At 42.5% G+C, this 20918-nt stretch overlaps 1 protein-coding gene across 3 annotated transcripts in view; it reads left to right on the top strand.

The window, feature by feature from the left end:
- poc1a (POC1 centriolar protein A) overlaps nt 1-18526 on the top strand; it is a 47704-nt gene extending 29178 nt beyond the window's left edge. For all 3 annotated transcript variants that reach the window (XM_067431939.1, XM_067431940.1, XM_067431938.1), the window contains 2 exons: nt 449-583; nt 18303-18526. In XM_067431939.1, coding sequence (XP_067288040.1) covers nt 449-583; nt 18303-18410 — 243 coding nt within the window. In that variant the 3' untranslated portion in view covers nt 18411-18526. The remainder of the gene's footprint in view (nt 1-448; nt 584-18302) is intronic.
- The last annotated feature ends 2392 nt before the right edge of the window (nt 18527-20918 follow it).

The following is a 20918-nucleotide window of genomic DNA, read 5'->3' as shown; positions in this document are numbered from 1 at the left end:
GTTTAACCCAACCAGGAAAGCCCTCGATTGGACAGACCAACAACCAATCAGAGCAGCGGAGCGACGCATAACGTTAGTGGTCAAATGTCAACAGAGCTCAACTGCACTGTGTGGCCACGTCTGCAGTTTTCCCGCCGGTTTTCCATGTCCGCGGGTTGAAGCGACCTCAATTATGGGATATATACACCCAGGAATGCCAATTTGCCAAAATAACACACATTTTACAGCGAACATTAGTGAATGACAGCTGGTCTTTACATCCAGCACTTTAACTATTGCATGACAGTCATCAGGAACTCAAGTGACCGCATCAGTGTTTTAAGCTGGAATGGCAGAGGTGGGCGGAAGTAAACCGCTAACTTAGAAAGAACGCAGAAGAACCATAAAGGTGATGGATTATGTGAAGCAGATTCAGACGGACGTCACTAATGTTTCCTCTCTCCTGCAGGTGTTGGACGCGAGCTCACACACAGCCGTGGTCTCGCCAGGAGCCGACCCGCATCAGGCAGAACTGGACCGCGTTCCCGCTGCGCTGACCCAAACCTTACAGCACATCATCGCTCAGCTGGACGTGCTCACACAGGTATGCTGCTCTGCCATCAATCAAATGACCATACCACGCCTTTTATGCTGTTTTAACCCTTAAACGCATTGTGGCAAGTGTACAGTTTGGCGGAGGGGGGATTATGGGATGGGTTGTTTTTCAGGGGTTGTGCTTGGTGACCCCTAGTCATTATTCACTTCTTCATTCATTTTTTAAAGTTAGACATCAACCTTCCTAGTATTCCTCAATCAATCAATTTTAAACAATATAACATGGGAACAAACATTGAATTATAATTGAATGCCGGGTTTTTTTACGCTAATGACCCGAAGTGTGTTAGATTGTACGTATATATTTTTTTGCGCAATAATAAATGAATCTATAATGACGAAATGGGTGCAATTCACCAGTGATGAAGTGACGTTTCACTCATAGTCACTGCAGGCAGAAAACAAAACCATAATACAGGGTGTCCGCGGGGTTTTAAAAAGTATTAAAAAGTGATAAATCAAAATTGTCAAATTTAAGGCCATTAAAAGTGTTAAATGTGGTCTCAGAGGTATTTTTTTTTTTTCCAAATTAGGTATTATTTTTTCAGACTATCAGGTGTCCTATTCTGATTGAAATTCTGTCTGCGTTCGCGTTAGTTTGTTTAGATATGGGCTTTAGCATATCTGGGCACATTATCAAAGATCTTTCGTCTCCGTCTCGGCGTGTGTTTGATGCTGACGTCATATTCAGCGGTCGTTCGGCATCATCTCAGAGCACTGCGCGCTCAACAGAAGTGGCTGGCTTACGTTTTATTATAGACTTGCTTCAAGGCATATCTTCAACAACTATCCTCATAAGAGCAATCTTAAATGTTTTGTATAAAGAGTTGTGAGAGAATGAGGCGCGATCCATATAAACAGTGAGACCCGCGTGTCTGTCTGCTCTTAAAGGGACAGCAGCCAATAAAGCTTCCTATCAGTAAAGTTAAAGAACAAAGGGAACAGAGAAAATGAATCGCTGCGCTTGACTAAATAACTTTTGTAGCTTTAATAAGGATTAATTATTTAATTTATAGTTTATGCAGTGCAGACTGCATATAACTTTGATAACTTTATTAAATTTCTGTATATTTCCTAACTGTTCAGACAGGAAGGGCAGGAGTAAACATGACATTTATTATGGGTTTATGTTAGCATTGTTTTAAGTTTACTTAAATTAAAAACTGTTATATTTTTGAAGCCTAATAATAAATGTAAAATAAAATAAAAATTCAGTAGCTGTATTAATATCAGTAATACTGGCCTTCATTCATAAAAAGATGCCATTTAAACAAGTATTTAAAATATACTGTCTTTATGTTGTTTCTACATTAATTTGATTAACTGTGAAATTATTATATTAAAAAATATAATAAAAATGTACAAAAACATTTCTTTTTTATTGCGATTAATCACAGAAAGAATGTTTGATTAGTCTAGTTAAAGGTTTTAATCGATTGACAGCACTAGTATTTAGTATTTTGTTTAATTCAACAACTCACAGTTATAGAAATGTAATATTTGGCTCAGGTTTTGTTGTTGGAAAAAAACACTAAATAATTGAATTGCTGAATAACCAATTATTAATGTAAATCAGATGTGTGTGCAGTAATGCTTCTCCTCAACCAGCCGTTGTGAATGTTGAGATGTATTTTACTGTGTCTGAATGATAACTTATCACAGATTTCCTTCTGGTGTCGATTCTAAATATTCTTTTCTGTATGTTATATATGTCAAAATCTGTGTAAATAATAGAAAGGTCGCTGATTAACACTTGCAATTCAGTGTTGTGATGGTTTTAAAAAAAATTCTGAAGGTAGTAAAAAAGGTATTAAAAAGTAGTAAATTTAACTGAAGGATTGCTGTATATACCCTGCAATAATTATAATCTGCTAAAGTTGAAAAGCGAGAACTGAACACAATCAGATATTCCTGTCACTGTCTCTGATGATGGATGTGCTCCAGAAGCTGTCAGAGAGCGAAATATTGATTATGAAGACGTTAAAGTTGAGTTTGGAGAATATGCGTGAGATGGAGAATATGAGCAGAAGCTGAATGAGCTCTGATGAGGACAGATGATGATGGGATTAAACATCTGCTCAAACTCAACCCTTACAAGCTCCAAAAGGTCACGGAATATGCTTTATTTTATTCTTCTGTATCTGTCTTTTATAAATATGATAAACTAAAGACTCTTGTAAGATATGAAGGATCAACACTACTCTATAGATACTCAAGACTAACACGAGACTGGCAGAAACTGTGTGTGTGTGTGTGTGTGTTCCTTGTTTGGCAATACTTGTGAGGGCACAAATAATAATAATAATAATAATAATTCATTACATTTATATAGAGCTTTTCTAGACACCCAAAGCGCTTTACACTGAAGGGGGGAATCTCCTCAACCACCACCAATGAGCAGCACCACCTGATGATGCGACGGCAGCCATATTGCGCCAGAACGCTCACCACACACCAGCTGATTGGTGGAGAGGAGACCGAGTGATGAAGCCAATCAGGATAGGGGGATTATTAGGAGGCCATGATGGACAGAGGCCAATGGGCAGATTTGGCCAGGATGCCGGGGTTACACCCCTACTCTTTATCGAAGCACATCCTGGGATTTTTAACGACAGCAGAGAGTCGGGACCTCGGTTTAACGTCTCAGCCGGAGGACGGGTGACAAATGTCCTCACTTATATAGTAAAAAATGAAAACAACTCACTAGTTTGACATTGGACTGGTCCTCACTAGTTAAAAAGGCTTATAAATCGGCCAAAACAATATTTAATTTAAATCTGTTGTTCTGCAGATGTTTCTGGGTTCAGGGATAGGGGCTGGGTTAGGGGATGGGTCAATGGACGTCTATGTAATGTCCTCACTCAGATAGTGAAACAAACGTTAGTTTGAGGAGACTCCTTTAATGACAGGGGGAAAGGTGAGGAAATCCTGCCCCCGAGGTCTGTTGGCTGTCTGATCATTTTACATATCATTTGCTGTTTTCTGACTCATCCTGGGCTGGGAAAGGGAAGGCTAATGTTTCTGAGCGGCTCCGTCAGCGCTCTCGCCTGATCCTGAGTGATATGGAGAGGAGAAGGCTACATGCGGCAGCCATTAGCCAGGAGCAGCTGGTTTGCATTGCTGAAGAACACCACCTTCTGTCCTAATGCTGTTCCTCTGGCAGGAGCTAAAGGCTCGGGCCTCAAAGGGGCATTTCTTCATCTGGGAGCATTTATCCAGACTCCAGATCCACGCCGTGCTAACCTGTACATGCAGATATCTGTGTGTGCTTCGGCCTGCTGCTCCACTGAAGCTCATACAACCTCGATTCAGGAGCCAAAGAAGTTAGATCTGATCCAATACATCTGTTGTATAATGTGATGTGTGTGTGTGTGTGTGTGTGTGTGTGTGTGTGTGTGTGTGTGTGTGTGTGTGTGTGTATAGACACTACTATTCAAAGGTTTGAGGTCCGTAAGAGTCTCTTCTGCTCACCAATGCTGCATTTATTTAATGATAAGTACAGTAAAGCAGTGAAACTGTGAAACATTGCAATGTAAAACAGTTGTTTTCTGTGTGTATATACACCAATCAGGCATAATATTATGACCGTTGAGTAACACTGATGCTCTCTTCGTCACGGCTCCTGTTAGTGGGTGGGATATATTAGGCAGCAAGTGAACATTTTGTCCTCGTTGATGTGTTAGAGAAAACGGCACAGGTGTGGACCGCAGGGGGGAATGGATATGACATTCAATATCCAGAAAATGACATTTAATATCTCCCCAGCCATTATTTGATCATGATGTTAGACCTAAACACGCATATCTTGTGAGTGCACTGCCACTGATTACTGAAGCACTGAGCACAGACTAGACGAAAACACTGGATCCAGTTGCTGGAAGGACCAATAAATAATTCACATCTGAACCTGAAACGAGGAATGTGCTAAGAGACACACTTTCACACACTCTCAGCCCACTTCACTGCAGATTACAGGTGTTAGTATAGGCACATTTGGAGCAGTTTTAATAGTTTAATAGTGTATTACAGTGAGCCCAAACATCATTACTATCACTATCGCCACCAATTTCATGTCCACAACTTATTTTAGGGGCCGTCCCCAAACTGATCCCACAAAGTCGAGAGCGTGAAATTGTCCAAAATGTCTTGGTGAAGCATTAAGAGTTCCTTTCACTGGAACTAAGAGGCCAACCCCTGTAAAACAACCCACCCCATAATCCCCCCTCCACCAAACTTTACACATGGCACAATGCAGTCAGGCGAGTCCCGTTCTCCTGGCGACGGCCAAACCCAGACTCGTCCATGGGATTGTCAGACTGAAGCGTGATTGGTCGCTCAGAGAACACGTCTCACTGCTCTAGAGTCCAGTGGCGGCTGCTTTACTCCACTGCATCCCACGCTTTGCATTGCTCTTGGTGATGTAAGGCTTGGATGAGCTGCTCGGCCATGGAAACCCATTCCATGAAGCTCTCTCCGCTGTTCTTGAGCTCATCTGAAGGCCACAGAAGTCTGGAGGTCTGGAGCTGTTGACTCTGCAGAAAGTTGGAGACTTCTGCGCACTGTGACCCTCACTGACCCCGCTCTGGGATTGAACACTTCGTGGCTGAGTTGCTGTTGTCCCCAATGGCTTCCGCTTTGTTCTAATCCCACTAACAGTTGAGCGTGGAATATTTAGTAGTGAGGAAATGTCAGGAATGGACTTACAGTGGGGCAAAAGTATTTAGTCAGCCACTAATTTTGCAAGTTCTCCCACTTAATAAGATGAGAGGCGTCTGCAGACCGGGAGCTTGATTTATACACCTGTGGCCATGAAGGGATCGAACACCTGGACACAGGGATCTGGAGGGGCGGCACAATACTTTTGCCAATATGATGTATTATGTGGATTTTGCTGTTTTGCTCTGTATAGATGCTTCTATTTAAACAAACCGATTTTCTTTTACTGAATTCTGGAATGGCAAACTTCTAGAGAACCTTGTTTATTAATAATGGAAATGTGATTTTAGGCCTGTATTAAGAGTATTTAAAAAATGGAAAAATAACAAATAAATGTAAAGGTCAGCTCAGAACCAGACTGAAACTAAGACAAGGGTTGTAGAAGCCCGCTTACATCTGATGGTCTGTGAGGACAAATACAATGAGACACTTTTTTGTATGCTGAGTAAATTCAAAGCTCAATTGAGCAGCATTTGAACATGGCTTCTGTAACAGCAGGCATGTATTAAATCACGATTTTACCTGCGGTAGCTCCAGTGACCTTCAGCGCTGTGGTACTGCTAGCCTGCGCTCTCAGATGGGCCGATATGCTCTCGCTCGTATTGATCGGAAAAGCACACTTGCAGAGGAAGGAAATGCAAAACCCATTCCCTCTAGCATGAAATGCCAGCAGATGTTATCGAGCTCTCGGGGCCTCAGGGGGCGGCTCAGGAAGCCTGTTTACTGAGCATCAGCCCGTCTCGCCCACATTCAGAACCGCCTCATTCGCGGGTCATTCTGGGGTTGAGCTGACCCAGAGCCGCTCATCAAGCCGTCCTTGTAGGAGGAGTGCTTTACTCAAACACAGACCGAGAGAAGGCTCCGAACACAAACGCTGGGGAAGAAGGATCAGAAATAACTCTCCGGCCATAATTAGCATTCCAGGGATTTGCCTCATGCTGATTCAAACTGTATAAAAACAGGCCGAAGGCTGCAATATGCAGTCAGATCCTTCACTGCCGATGGCTTCCCAGAAGTGTAGCTGCATTTACAGCCGCTGAGACATTTAAAAATGCTTAAAGGGTTAGTTCACCCAAAAATGTAAATGGTGTGATTAATTCCTCCTGTGGTTGGCCAGCCGTCAGACCTCCGCTCATCTTCACACACAGATGAAGATATTAGTGTTGAAATCCGATGGCTCAGAAAGGCCTTCATTGACACGAGGATAGTTTAGATGACTAAATGACGACTAGGGATGGGCCAATTTCAAACAAAGCTTCGAACCGTTATGAATCAGTGAATCGATTCAGGATCGCGTGTCAAACTGCTGAATAAAGCCTAGTTCACACTGCCCGATTTTTGCCCCGATCTTGGGTCGCCGACAGGTTTTCCGAAATCGCCGACAAATGCCCGAGATCACAGGCAAATCGGTGCTCGTGCACGCGAGTGACAATCACGCAGTATGAATGATCAAAGACGCGATCAGAGAGAATCGCCGACGAGTCGCCGACGCCGGTGAGATATTTGGCAGCTAAATATCTGGACCTGTCGGCGATTGAAACTCCTGCTGTGTGAACTGCGTTCTGACTGAAAATTACACCGGCAGCCAATGAGAGAGTGAGATACAGGGCAGCAGGACGTTCAGGGAGGAGTTATAGAGCAGAATATCAGTATTTTAATAGATATATTTACAATTCTATCAAACAGAAACAAAGGCCAAACATTTGCACATCCAGCCGCAGCAGCAGCACATTACAAAATTGTTTATTTACCTCAAACTGTCTTTGCAGAACAAATCCTGGCTCCCTCTGTCTCTCCAACAATTTCTTCCGCCATAATCTTTTTTCTTTTTCTCCACAAATCAGCGCACATACAGTTTGAAGCAAACTTTGTGCAGTTTATCATTTTAAATAACAATTCCAAGTCTCGCGCGAGAACTCCGGTCTGACGCACGTGTGATCTCACGTTGTTTACTCGTCACATCGCACGTGTGTTTGGGAAACGTAGTTTGTGCACCGGAGAGAGAGAGAGTTGTCGGCGATTCTTCCTCTTGTTCAGTCATTCAGTGTAAACTCCTCTGTCGTCAAACCATCGTGCAGTGTGAACACAGCAGAGACTGAATGATACCCCAGATAGTCCTGCAGTGTGAATAGAGCAGTGACCCGACGAGTTTGAAAATCGTGCAGTCTGAACTAGGCTTAACGTGACTCTGGCGATCCGAATCACGAATCGATTCACTGACTCATAACGGTTCGAAGCTTTGTTCTGAAATCAGCCATCACTATATAAGTCGTTATTTTTAATTTATTTTAATTTATTTTTTGCGCACTAACTCTATTCTGGCCTCTTCATCAATGATTGTAGAGCCGCTGTAGTGAGATGGGCTTTGTAACGACGTCTTTAGTGCCTTTATGGGTCTTGAGAGAGGAAATGACATTGGTGTCAATGAAGGCCTTTCTGAGCCATCGGATTTCAACACTAATATCTTCATCTGTGTGTGAAGATGAGCGGAGGTGCTTCTGTTGCGTTATATCCAGGGCTAGATTTACCTCATATTGTGACATGGGCAAAATAAATGTTGGCCCGCCCCAAAGGTTATAAAGTTTGCTGAAGCTATTTGTGCGCGCTCAGTTTCTCATGTTCGTATGAAGTGCTTCACACAGACTTTTAAGACAGTTTTGGTGGTGACTCGACGACAAATGCTAGACTAAAGCCTTGGTTGGCGGTGTGATGAGACGTCATGCTCGGCTAGATTCGCCTCAAAGTCATGCAACCTCGGATGAAAATGCCAAAAAATGTCCTGCACACCATCAAGCCATCATCATGTACTACTGAGTTGTAAGTCACTTTGGATAAAAGCGTCTGCTAAATGCATAAATGTACATTTAAATCAAGCTCTCTCTGCGATGACGTCACTTTTGGCGAATGCACCTTCGCTCTTCTCTGCTCTTCAAAGGAAAACCAAACTGGATGGCCGTGATCTTCAGCCCTTAGACGGCACTGCACCGCACACAGGAATGCTCCTGTAATGGACATCACAACATGGGCTCAGGAATACTTCCAGAAAACATTGGTGAACACAATCCACCGCGCCATCCACCGTCGCCGGCTAAAACTCTATAGGTCAAAGAAGAAGCCATATCTAAACATGATCCAGAAGCGCAGGCGTTTCCTCTGGGCCAAGGCTCTTTTAAAATGGACTGTGGTGAAGTGGAAAACTGTTCTGGGGTCAGACCAATCAACATTTGAAGTTCTTTTTGGAAAACTGGGACACCATGTAATCCGGACTAAAGAGGACAAGGACAACCCAAGCTGTTCTCAGCGCTCAGTTCAGAAGCTGATCTCTGATGGTCTGGGGTTCATGAGTGTGTGTGGCATGGGCAGCTTACACATCTGGAAAGGCCATCAATGCTGAAAGGTCTATCCAAGTTCTAGAGCAACATCTGCTCCATCCAGACGGCGTCTCTTTCAGGGAAGACCTCGCATTCTCCAACATGACAATGCCAGACCACATACTGCATCAATTACAACATCATGGCTGCGTAGAAGAAGGATCCGGCACTGAAATGGCCAGCCTGCAGTCCAGATCTTTCACCATTAGAAAACATTTGGCGCATCATAAAGAGGAAGATGTGATAAAGAAGACCTAAGACAGTTGAGCAGCTAGAAGCCTGTATTAGACAAGAATGGACAACATTCCTATTCCTAAACTTGAGCAGCTCGTCTCCTCAGTCCCAGACGTTTGCAGACTGATATAAACAGAAGAGGGGATGACACACAGGGGGAAACATGACCACGGCACAACTTTACCGAGATGTGTTGATGCCATGAAATTTAAAACAAACGTATTTTTCCATTAAAATTATAAATTTTCTGAGTTTAAACTGTTGATGTCATTGATGTTGTATTCCGAATGAAATATTGACATTTGAATCTTCCACATCATTGCATTCTGTTTTTATTCACAATTTGTACAATCCCAACTTTTTGGGAATCGGGTTTGTACATGTTTTATTTTTGCACACCTATATTGGTGTGTCTTTATATATTCCTGAATGGAGTCTCTATGGTGGTGGTTTCTCCGAGAGCGTGGTTGCTTCTTTCTCATGCGTTTATTGGTCTTCATAAGAGTTCTCTTAAGGGTTGCTCTTCCATCTCTATCTCAAACACAGTGTGTGGGATGTGCTGATGGTCTGTTTGAGTAATGGCTTCTGTTCTCCAGAGCTCTTGATGTGGTTGACTGATTCACCTTTACTTCATTCTCTGCAGCTCCTTCACTGATCACTGGCCTCTCTGTAGTTTTGCTAACAAGTGCTCTTTTGTTTGTGCTGAGTGTTTACAAGGGTTGTCTGGTTGGTTTGATGTTGCTTCCACTTCCACATGATTAAACCAACAGTGCCCACTGCATTTCTTTTGTACCACTTTGATGGTAATTCTCATCACCGCTGTCTCTGCAGACGATGGAAGATCTCGGTGTCCTTCAGTTTGGTACTGTAATAAGCTGCCCCCTCTTCAGTAAGTCAGCATCAGATGTGTGTCCTGATAGAGAACAGATTGATGTTGTTGCTAAACGTAAATGTCTCGCAGTCTGCCAGAACACCGGCTGTCCTCAATATCAAGATCCAGTCTGTCTCAGGAAGCTCCAGAAACACACATTGTTCAGCTTCATGAAATCGTGTCCATGGTCGTAAATATGTAATGAGTGAGTACAGCGCTGAAGATGAGTGAACACGTTCTCCTGAGTGAATCATGCTTCACCATCTGCCAGTCTGACGGACAAATGCATCATGCCAATGTTTGGCAGAGAGTAATGATGGGCTGAGACTGTTCTTCACAGCATTCTAGACAAATCTGTGCTTTGCAAATGCGTGTTGACGGTTTGAGGAAGGCCATTTCCTGTTTCATTTCGACAGTAGTTCCAGGCGCAACAGGAAACTCGGACAGAAATGGTTTATCAATAGCCCCGTTTACACACACAGGCTTTACTGGTACAAACCCAATTCCAAAAAAGTTTGGGACACTGTTTGGGACACAAATTGTGAATAAAAAAGAATGCAGTAATTTACAAATGTAATAAACTTACATTTTATTCACAGTAGAATATAGATAACATATCAAATGTTGAAAGTAAGACATTTTAAAATGTCATGCCAAATATCGGCTCATTTTGTATTTCATGAGAGCTACACATTCCAGAGAAGTTGGGACAGGGAACAATAAGAGGCTGGACAAATTAAATGTGCACATAAGGAACAGCTGGAGGAGCAATCTGCAGATTATTAGGCCTATTGGCAACAGGATTGGGTATAAAAGAGCCGCTCAGAGTGGCAGTGTCTCTCAGAAGGCAAGATGGGCAGAGGATCACCAATTCCCCCAATGCTGTGGCGGACAATAGTGGAGCGATAGTGACGTCTCACAGCGGCCAATCACAGCGGTGGGCGTTTACACTGACGTCTCACAGCGGCCAATCACAGCAGTGGGCGTTTACACTGACGTCTCACAGCGGCCAATCACAGCAGTGGGCGTTTACACTGACGTCTCACAGCGGCCAATCACAGCAGTGGGCGTTTACACTGACGTCTCACAGCGGCCAATCACAGCAGTGGGCGTTTACACTGACGTCTCACAGCGGCCAATCACAGCAGTGGGCGTTTACACTGACGTCTCACAGCGGCCAATCACAGCAGTGGGCGTTTACACTGACGTCTCACAGCGGCCAATCACAGCAGTGGGCGTTTACACTGACGTCTCACAGCGGCCAATCACAGCAGTGGGCGTTTACACTGACGTCTCACAGCGGCCAATCACAGCAGTGGGTGTTTACACTGACGTCTCAGAGCGGCCAATCACAGCAGTGGGCGTTTACACTGACGTCTCACAGCGGCCAATCACAGCAGTGGGCGTTTACACTGACGTCTCACAATGACCAATCACAGCAGTGGGCGTTTACACTGAAGTCTCACAACGGCCAATCACAGCAGTGGGCGTTTACACTGACGTCTCACAGCGGCCAATCACAGCAGTGGGCGTTTACACTGACGTCTCACAGCGGCCAATCACAGCAGTGGGCGTTTACACTGACGTCTCACAGCGGCCAATCACAGCAGTGGGCGTTTACACTGACGTCTCAGAGCGGCCAATCACAGCAGTGGGCGTTTACACTGACGTCTCACAGCGGCCAATCACAGCAGTGGGCGTTTACACTGACGTCTCAGAGCGGCCAATCACAGCAGTGGGCGTTTACACTGACGTCTCACAACGGCCAATCACAGCAGTGGGCGTTCACACTGACGTCTCACAGCGGCCAATCACAGCAGTGGGCGTTTACACTGACGTCTCACAGCGGCCAATCACAGCAGTGGGCGTTTACACTGACGTCTCACAGCGGCCAAACACAGTAGTGGGCGTTTACACTGACGTCTCACAATGGCCAATCACAGCAGTGGGCGTTAACACTGACGTCTCACAACGGCCAATCACAGCAGTGCTCGGCTCATGCTTCGAGGACACGCCCCCTCTGCGGCTCATGCTTCGAGGACACGCCCCCTCTGCGGCTCATGCTTCGAGGACACGCCCCCTCCGCGGCTCATGCTTCGAGGACACGCCCCCTCCGCGGCTCATGCTTCGAGGACACGCCCCCTCTAATGCTTCGAGGACACGCCCCCTCCGCGGCTCATGCTTCGAGGACACGCCCCCTCTAATGCTTCGAGGACACGCCCCCTCCGCGGCTCATGCTTCGAGGACACGCCCCCTCCGCGGCTCATGCTTCGAGGACACGCCCCCTCCGCGTCTCATGCTTCGAGGACACGCCCCCTCTGCGGCTCATGCTTTGAGGACACGCCCACTCCGCGGCTCATGTTTCGAGGACACGCCCCCTTCACGGCTCATGCTTCGAGGACACGCCCCTCCGCGGCTCATGCTTCGAGGACACGCCCCCTCCGCGGCTCATGCTTCGAGGACACGCCTCCTCCGCGGCTCATGCTTCGAGGACACGCCCCCTCCGCGGCTCATGCTTCGAGGACACGCCCCCTCTGCGGCTCATGCTTCGAGGACACGCCCCCTCCGCGGCTCATGCTTCGGGGACACGCCCCCTCCGCGGCTCATGCTTCGGGGACACGCCCCCTCTGCACATGCTCAGTGTGTTCTTCACATGGCCCTGGCACAAGATATCCTGCTCCATTCCTCATCTCCAGCTCTCAGAGTCTGTCTGTGCTTCTGCCACACATAGAGGGTGTGTGTGTGTGTGTGTATGTGTGTGTGTGTGTTTGTGTTTGTGTTTGGTTCTGCCTCATGCCATGAACGAGCGGCTCGTATTCCGCTCGTATAATCAGCGGGTTTGTCTGCGAGGAGAACAGCACATCTGTTTGGGGCCGGCCAAAATAGATGCCATTCATGCATTCTTGTGACGACGGATTATGACTCCCTCCCACGCTCGGATCTGAATGTCTTTCCCTCCCTCACTCTTTCTCCGTCCTATATTTTGCTTCCATTTCTTTTCCATTCTGTCATAATCCTTAGTCTTGAGAAACATACGCTTATGAAACACGTTTTAGGCCCACTTTCCCTTTAAGACTTCAATGTAAATGCCCACTGTTATGATTGGCTCTCATCTTTGCATTATAAGATATGAGATGATAAATGTGATTCTCTGATTTTGCCTGTTTGGCATTGAGAGATTATAGTAGTATGGAAACATTCTATACATTTGGCACTCATTTATTGAGTCCAGCTGCAGAAGCGAGTGTGATCTCAGAATCGCCTCCACAGCCGCGCATCAATGCCTATGCTTGTCCTTTACACTCTTCCAATACTGGCGCCCAGTCAGGACGGATCTTACTGTTCACACACACACACACACACACACACACACACACACACGGGCCTGATCGTAGGATTGAGTTCTGCATACTTCAGTGTGAATTGTTTATGAAACATCAGAATATATGCAAAGGAACTCCACTTTCAGAACACTGACAGCGTTTCAATCGCATCCCTTTTCCAGCCGAGTAGAATGGCCTGTTCTCCGAGCGGATCGCCAGAGTACACAGCTTCATTACTTGAGGAACAGTACAGATACCACGTGCTAAATTTTAGTAAGTACTTAAAAAGTACTGCAGTCAGATATCTACTTTTAAAAAAAAATCAGGCCCCAATTGAACATTTTCTAGTGACGAAAAAATTCAGTTGGCCAAATAAAATTTCTGTGAATTGATGGAATTTAATTAGCAGAAATTACATTTGGCCAACTAAAAATGTAGATGTGATCAGTCACTAGAAAATGTTCAGTGGGAGACCTGAATTGTTTCACAGTGTAAAGGAGCTGAAGTACTTGAGGATCAAGAGAACATTTCTAAATATGTCGTTATTACTGCCACTTGTGTTCAGAAACGTCCTAGATGCAGTATTGAGAAATGTTAATGTTTATAGCTTGGAGATTATAAAAGGAATGAAAGTAAAATTCATTTATTTTCATCTTGTTACCATGTTGCTTTATTTAACATTTCTCACTTTTAATGGAGTTTTAATGGATGTTCTGCAGCCACATCTGACCCTGGCTGTGTTAAACACACACATTCTCCAGGTCGGCAGATTCCCGGATGGACCTGTTTCGTCTCTTATCTAAATCTAAATCTGACTTTGGTGAAAGCTGAAGCTGATTGGCTGTCCTAATCAGTGGCGCCTGCACAATCCAGTCAGGTTTGAGAGGGAAACAACTAATTTAGGGTTTCGAGAGTTTTCTTTTTTTGCTTATTATTTTTTTGAAGCAGTAACGGGTACTTCCGGTTATGGTTAGAAATATAACGGAGTAAACAGTTCGATATTTGCCTCTCATGTGCTTGAGTAAAGTCACGAATACTCCCCAAAAATGATACTCAAGTAAAGTACAGATCCCTCAAAAGTGTACTTAAGAGAACTGTGTTGGTGGAAATGGGGCTTCAGTGTGAAAATGACTACTAATGATAGTTTTGATGCAAAATAACAGTTCTATAAAGCTGCAGTCGGTACTGTTTCCATCTCTGTTTGAAACGTTTGTTGAATTATCATCAGCTCCTCAGCGTGGATGAATCTCAAGAGTTGAGTACGTGCGGCTGTCATTTACAGATTCTACATCTTGTGACCAAAATAGTGGGTTTGACTGGGATATTTCTGGATGACAATCCGCCATCAGAAAGATGTTTAATAATTCCAGCGGCTGTGAGGAAAGGCTGTAAATGCTCCGCCACCTGCAGCAGCCTCACATCTGATAGCCATGACGCAAACACACGCACATCATTACACGCTTATGTCATCTATTTACACGAATAATTGCGTTTGCTTTGAGTGTGCTCACAACCAGATCGCTCGGTTAATCTTTAAAGACCTGCTAAGAGCACGCTCACACTGCAGAAAATGCTCTTCTGATTTAATACTTTGTCTTGTTTCCAGTCTAAATATCTGAATATTCTTAAATCAAGATGCATTTACTAGATCAGTAAAACCACATGAGATATTTTTTCTTGTTTTGTTGAAAATAAAATCTAAATGAAGTGAGTTTTTGCTTAAAACAGGCAAAATGATCTGCCAATGGGGTGAGAAAAATAATCTGATTTCTTGTTCCCGTCCCAATCAGAAATAAGATTATTTAAGAAAACAAGAAAAAATATCTTATGTCGTTTTACTGATCTAGTAAATGCATCTTGATTTGAGAATATTTCGATATTTGGACTGGGGGTGTCCATGGTTAACCGATTAACCGTTAAAAATTGCGTAACCGAGTGAAACACTTTGCTCGGTTAAGTGGCGTCAATGACGTGCCTTGACTTTAGTTGTAATATATTTTTGCACCAATAGAGACCGCCAGAGCGCTCCCAGACATTTGTAATATCCACAAGAAGAAGTCTTGACCAGCTTTCTAATATGAAGCGGGCAAAGAAAAGCACAGCGTGGGAGCACTTTAAAATTGAGAGTGACGGGGGAAAATGCAAGTATTGCAATGCAGTGCTTAGATATTCTTCAAGCACAACCTCTGTGTTGTACATCTCAACAGCCAACACCCGGCATCATTAGAGAGGCGGCCGCGGGGCCTAATCATGCAGGCGCCCTCGCGGGGCCTCTCGCATTGCTCGTGAACTGGAGCGCATCTCATCCTAATTTAAGGAAACTCAGCGTAGGGCTCACAGACATGAAATATATCTTAAGGGTTACTTCAGCGATTAGCATATGGCTTTGTATCAGTAGAAACACTGGAGTATATTCAACTGATTGAGCTTTCCTCCTCATATCCCCCTGAGACGAGATTTATGCATTTTATTTCTGGAAAAATTCCTCCTATGATGCAAATTGACGATATTTGCATCATCGGAGGAATGTTTGGCCAAAGGCTAAAGACTGCAGCCAGCAGAGGGAGCCGTTTCCGCATGTTTTGAACCCGCTCATGAGGGATGGAGATCACACTCACAGCTCAGCTCAGCTACAGGCACTCATTTAAACGGAGCTATGGTGAGCAATGGAAGTCTTTTAACTTTTCAAATTAATTTCTATGAAAGTTGAGCTTGCAAAGGCATGAACTGAAGCGCGCCAGACTGAACTGGCGTTGTGAATGTGTGCCGCGAGTGTAGTGGCGATTACCTTAGCGCTCATCACGAGAGCTCATCAGCTCATTAATCTCACTCCTGCAGTCAGTGCTCAGTGCTGTGAGACTCACGCGGCGACTCACTCATTATCTGCCGATACCGAGTCCCGATCCGATACTTCTATAATACATTAAAAAAATAAAATAAAGAAGAGCAAAAAAACGAACCAGGATGTTCCTTATTTTTTATTTTATTCAACTTATTTTAACATTCAACAACTCTAACAAACAGAGCACTTCTGTGAGGTAGCTTGAACAATCAAGTAATAAATAACAAATTCTTCACTTTTGGATTTTAGTGCTACAGTAAATATAAAAAAGTCCGGGACCGGAGTTAAGCAGAGCAGGAAGTACAGCGGCGATATCAAAAGCACACCCATACTCTCACAGATGCAGAACAATTGATTATGTTGGTGTGAAATAAACAGTTATGGAAATTAAATTAAATAATCTGCTCCCAAAAATCCCGAAAAAGTCTGTTAGTGCCTCAGTGACTTCACTCCGAGAAGACGTCGATCTCAGCTGTCAATCATGACGTCACACCTCGTTTTTATAGCATCAGATAACTAACTAAAACTAAACTTATTTAAAAAACGAACACTTGAAATGAAATCATCGTGACGATAACTGCCTTCAGTGACATAAATTAACTTTGGGGAAAAAATATTTGAAGTGTAATTAACAATGCTTTTCAGGTTTTTAGAGGTCTAACATTAGTTTTTAGGTAGAGAAATTGAATAAAGTAAGCTAATCAAATGTAAAATAGCTGCATATTTAACTGTTTAAATTAAAGAATAATCCTTACAAAAGCGATTCAAACAAGAGCAGTGAGTGACTCCTTATCTTTAGTTGGTCCGTTTAAGCGCAAGACTTGAAAGAGAACTCAATATTTGCGCACGCTCTCATTCGCGTCTTCTCTACACACGGGTGATGACTGTAAGAATGACCGCTCATATTCAATGACAATACGGCAGCACTCGCATGAATTGAACAAAGTTTACACAGATAGACCGTTTTGCCCACGTTTTTCTTTTATTAGTGCTGTTGTAATGTACTGAGGAGCCAGCACGGGTATCCATCTACAGAAACATACATAACGCATTATTTTCAAGTTACAACCCATATTATTGATCATCAGATGTGAGATGAACCGCGGTGTAAGTGCGCACCTTTTACACGGCACCCCTGCTCACCTCACCCCAGAATATACATATACATCCGAGTCCTGATCGGGATGTAACGTCCGATTCCCATCGAGTCTGAAATCACGTGATCGGATCGGGACATCCCTAATTTCTACTGCATTGATGACCCAGTTTAAATACAGATTCATCTTCCCAGCGCTGAAGGAGCCCTTTAAGAAAGCATGAAAGAAAATGTCTTTTAACAATTTAAAATGAAAAGAAAGAGGCTACTCTCTGATTATGTAATCCATGATGTGCCTTTCTCTCTATAGGCGCGTTCACTACGGAGATGGCGGTCGTCAACGTAATAAACTAACAGTAATAACCCTGACGCACACTATGGCTAACCGAGTATTAACCGCTAAGGGCCTCGGTTAACGGTTAATGAAGAACTTGAAAACGTGCAGCCCTAGTTTGGACTGGAAACAAGAAAAAACAAAAACAAATAAATACTCAAAGGATGACAACATTTCAGACCAATAGCGTTCGAGTATGAGGTGTGGCGGAGCCTGTGATTGGTTGAATTCAGTGAAGGAATTCGCCCTTTAATGACTGAGATGCTTTGAGTCTGAACGCGAGATCCAGTTCATGAACAAACTGAATAAACAGAAACATCGTGAAGTTACCCTGATGAACCAGTTGATGAACGAGTCTGATAGCGAACAGCTGGAGCTCGGCTCGTTTGGCATCTCTGACACATCACAGACAGAAGTGTAGAGTTTACCGCTGTAATGAGAACGGTGTAATGTAAGAACAGCGAAGGGCTCACTGCAGAGGATAAGCTGTGTGATGGATGTTTGAACAGCTTTCTTCTTTTAAATAAAATGACTTCATTACATTTGAGTCATGTAAAAACTTTAAAACAAATAAAAAACCGTGACAGTATTGGTTAAATAGATCCTGTGTGTGTCACGTCAGCAAATATAGCATTCTAGAGATCTGTTGAATAAATGCCCAAGTTTACTGGCTGCACGTGCAACTGGATGTGAAATTAAATTGCACACTCTCAAATTTTGGTAGCAAAATGCAAGCATTTGGTGTCCGTCTGGAGCCCTGGCTGAAGATAATGACCCTTCACCCTCTGCAGGTACTGATGAGAACGAGCTGTGAAGAGGACACACAGCATTTCACATCGAATCTGTGTCAATCTGTCCTGAGGCTCGTGCTTGTGCTCTCTCATGTCCATCTCATGACACACACACCTGCTTGTTTTGTAGACGGTGGCCATTTTGGAGCAGCGACTGACGCTGACGGAGGACAAACTGAAGGAGTGTATGGAGCACCAGTCCATGGTCCGAGCATCTGCCTCAGATCCGCAGGGATGAGCGGGACTGACGGGACTTCAGCAGTGTGTGCGCTGCAAAACAGGCTCTTCTCACTCACTCATTCTGTCTCGTTTCCAGTCCAAAGATCTAACAATTCCTAAATCAAGATGCATTTACTAGATCAGTCAAACGACATGAGATATTTTTTCTTGTTTTCTTAAAATCTAAATGAAGTGAGTTTTTGCTTAAAACAGGCAAAATGATCTGCCAATGGGGTGAGAGAAATAATCTTAATTCTGATTGGGACGGAAAACAAGAAACAAGATTTCAATCAGCAAATCAGATTATTTTTCTCACCCCATTGGCAGATCATTTTGCCTGTTTAAGCAAAAACTCACTTCATTTAGATTTTACTTTTAAGAAAACAAGGAGAAATATCTCATGTGGTTTTACTGATCTAGTAAATGCATCTTGATTTAAGATTTGTGAGATATTTAGACTGGAAACGCGACAGAATGAGTGAGTGAGAAGAGCAGTGTGTGTTTATTTGAGTGTGGATGGAGGTTTGTGGCGTAGCGTCGCCTCTGCTGTAATCTGTCCTAAACACCACACACACTGAAACTCATCCTTACCGGAGGAATCGGAGGAATCCAAACACCAAACTTCTGTCTTTACTCACCATTGTCCTGAACTTTCATATTTCATTTTTTTGTCATTGTGTTTTTGCTACGGTCTCATCTGCCCGTGGAACAAAACACTTCTTTTTATTTTTGTCTATTAAATGCCATTCAATATTTATATAACATGTGGTGCTTTTTTCTCACGTTACTGTTGATTGTCAGTCTGAGTGTGTGTGTGGGCATGTTTTTGTGACATATGAGGATTGTGTGTATAATGCCATGGGTATGACACAGGTATTACAGGAGAGGGTGAAATATGAGGACATTAATGCTGTTATTAATGCCGTTATTAATGCTGTTATTAATGCAGTTATTAATGCTGTCATTAATGCTGTTATTAATGCAGTTATTAATGCAGTTATTAATACAGTTATTAATGCTGTTATTAATGCCGTTATTAATGCAGTTATTAATGCTGTTATTAATGCTGTTATTAATGCTGTTATTAATGCAGTTATTAATGCAGTTATTAATGCTGTTATTAATGCAGTTATTAATGCAGTTATTAATGCTGTTATTAATGCAGTTATTAATGCTGTTATTAATGCAGTTATTAATGCAGTTATTAATTCAGTTATTAATGCCGTTATTAATGCCGTTATTAATGCAGTTATTAATGCCGTTATTAATGCTGTTATTAATGCAGTTATTAATGCTGTTATTAATGCTGTTATTAATGCTGTTATTAATGCTGTTATTAATGCAGTTATTAATGCCGTTATTAATGCCGTTATTAATGCCGTTATTAATGCTGTTATTAATGCCGTTATTAATGCAGTTATTAATGCCGTTATTAATGCTGTTATTAATGCAGTTATTAATGCTGTTATTAATGCTGTTATTAATGCTGTTATTAATGCTGTTATTAATGCAGTTATTAATGCCGTTATTAATGCTGTTATTAATGCTGTTATTAATGCCGTTATTAATGCCGTTATTAATGCTGTTATTAATGCAGTTATTAATGCAGTTATTAATGCAGTTATTAATGCTGTTATTAATGCAGTTATTAATGCTGTTATTAATGCTGTTATTAATGCAGTTATTAATGCTGTTATTAATGCAGTTATTAATGCAGTTATTAATGCCGTTATTAATGCCGTTATTAATGCCGTTATTAATGCAGTTATTAATGCCGTTATTAATGCTGTTATTAATGCAGTTATTAATGCAGTTATTAATGCTGTTATTAATGCTGTTATTAATGCTGTTATTAAGGCTGTTATTAATGCAGTTATTAATGCTGTTATTAATGCAGTTATTAATACTGTTATTAATACTGTTATTAATGCAGTTATTAATGCAGTTATTAATGCTGTTATTAATGCTGTTATTAATGCAGTTATTAATGCTGTTATTAATGCTGTTATTAATGCTGTTATTAATGCTGTTATTAATGCAGTTATTAATGCTGTTATTAATGCTGTTATTAATGCAGTTATTAATGCTGTTATTAATGCTGTTATTAGTACTGTTATTAATGCTGTTATTAATGCTGTTATTAATGCAGTTATTAATGCTGTTATTAATGCTGTTATTAATGCAGTTATTAATGCTGTTATTAATGCTGTTATTAATGCAGTTATTAATGCAGTTATTAATGCTGTTATTAATGCAGTTATTAATGCAGTTATTAATGCTGTTATTAATGCAGTTATTAATGCTGTTATTAATGCAGTTATTAATGCAGTTATTAATGCTGTTATTAATGCAGTTATTAATGCTGTTATTAATGCAGTTATAAATGCAGTTATTAATGCTGTTATTAATGCTGTGGGTGAACTAACGTTTGGGTGAACTAACCCTTTAATTAGATAATGCCTCATCTCCATTTTTAAAGACAACCTGTAATGCACAACAGTTGTGTTGATGATGTGTTGCCTAATGA

The sequence above is a fragment of the Pseudorasbora parva genome, chromosome 22 (genome assembly GCF_024679245.1).
Source record: "Pseudorasbora parva isolate DD20220531a chromosome 22, ASM2467924v1, whole genome shotgun sequence".
In the NCBI taxonomy this organism is placed as follows: Eukaryota; Metazoa; Chordata; class Actinopteri; order Cypriniformes; family Gobionidae; genus Pseudorasbora; species Pseudorasbora parva.
The sequence above is the reverse complement of the archived record's forward strand: the minus strand, read 5'-3'. Positions and strand labels throughout refer to the sequence as shown.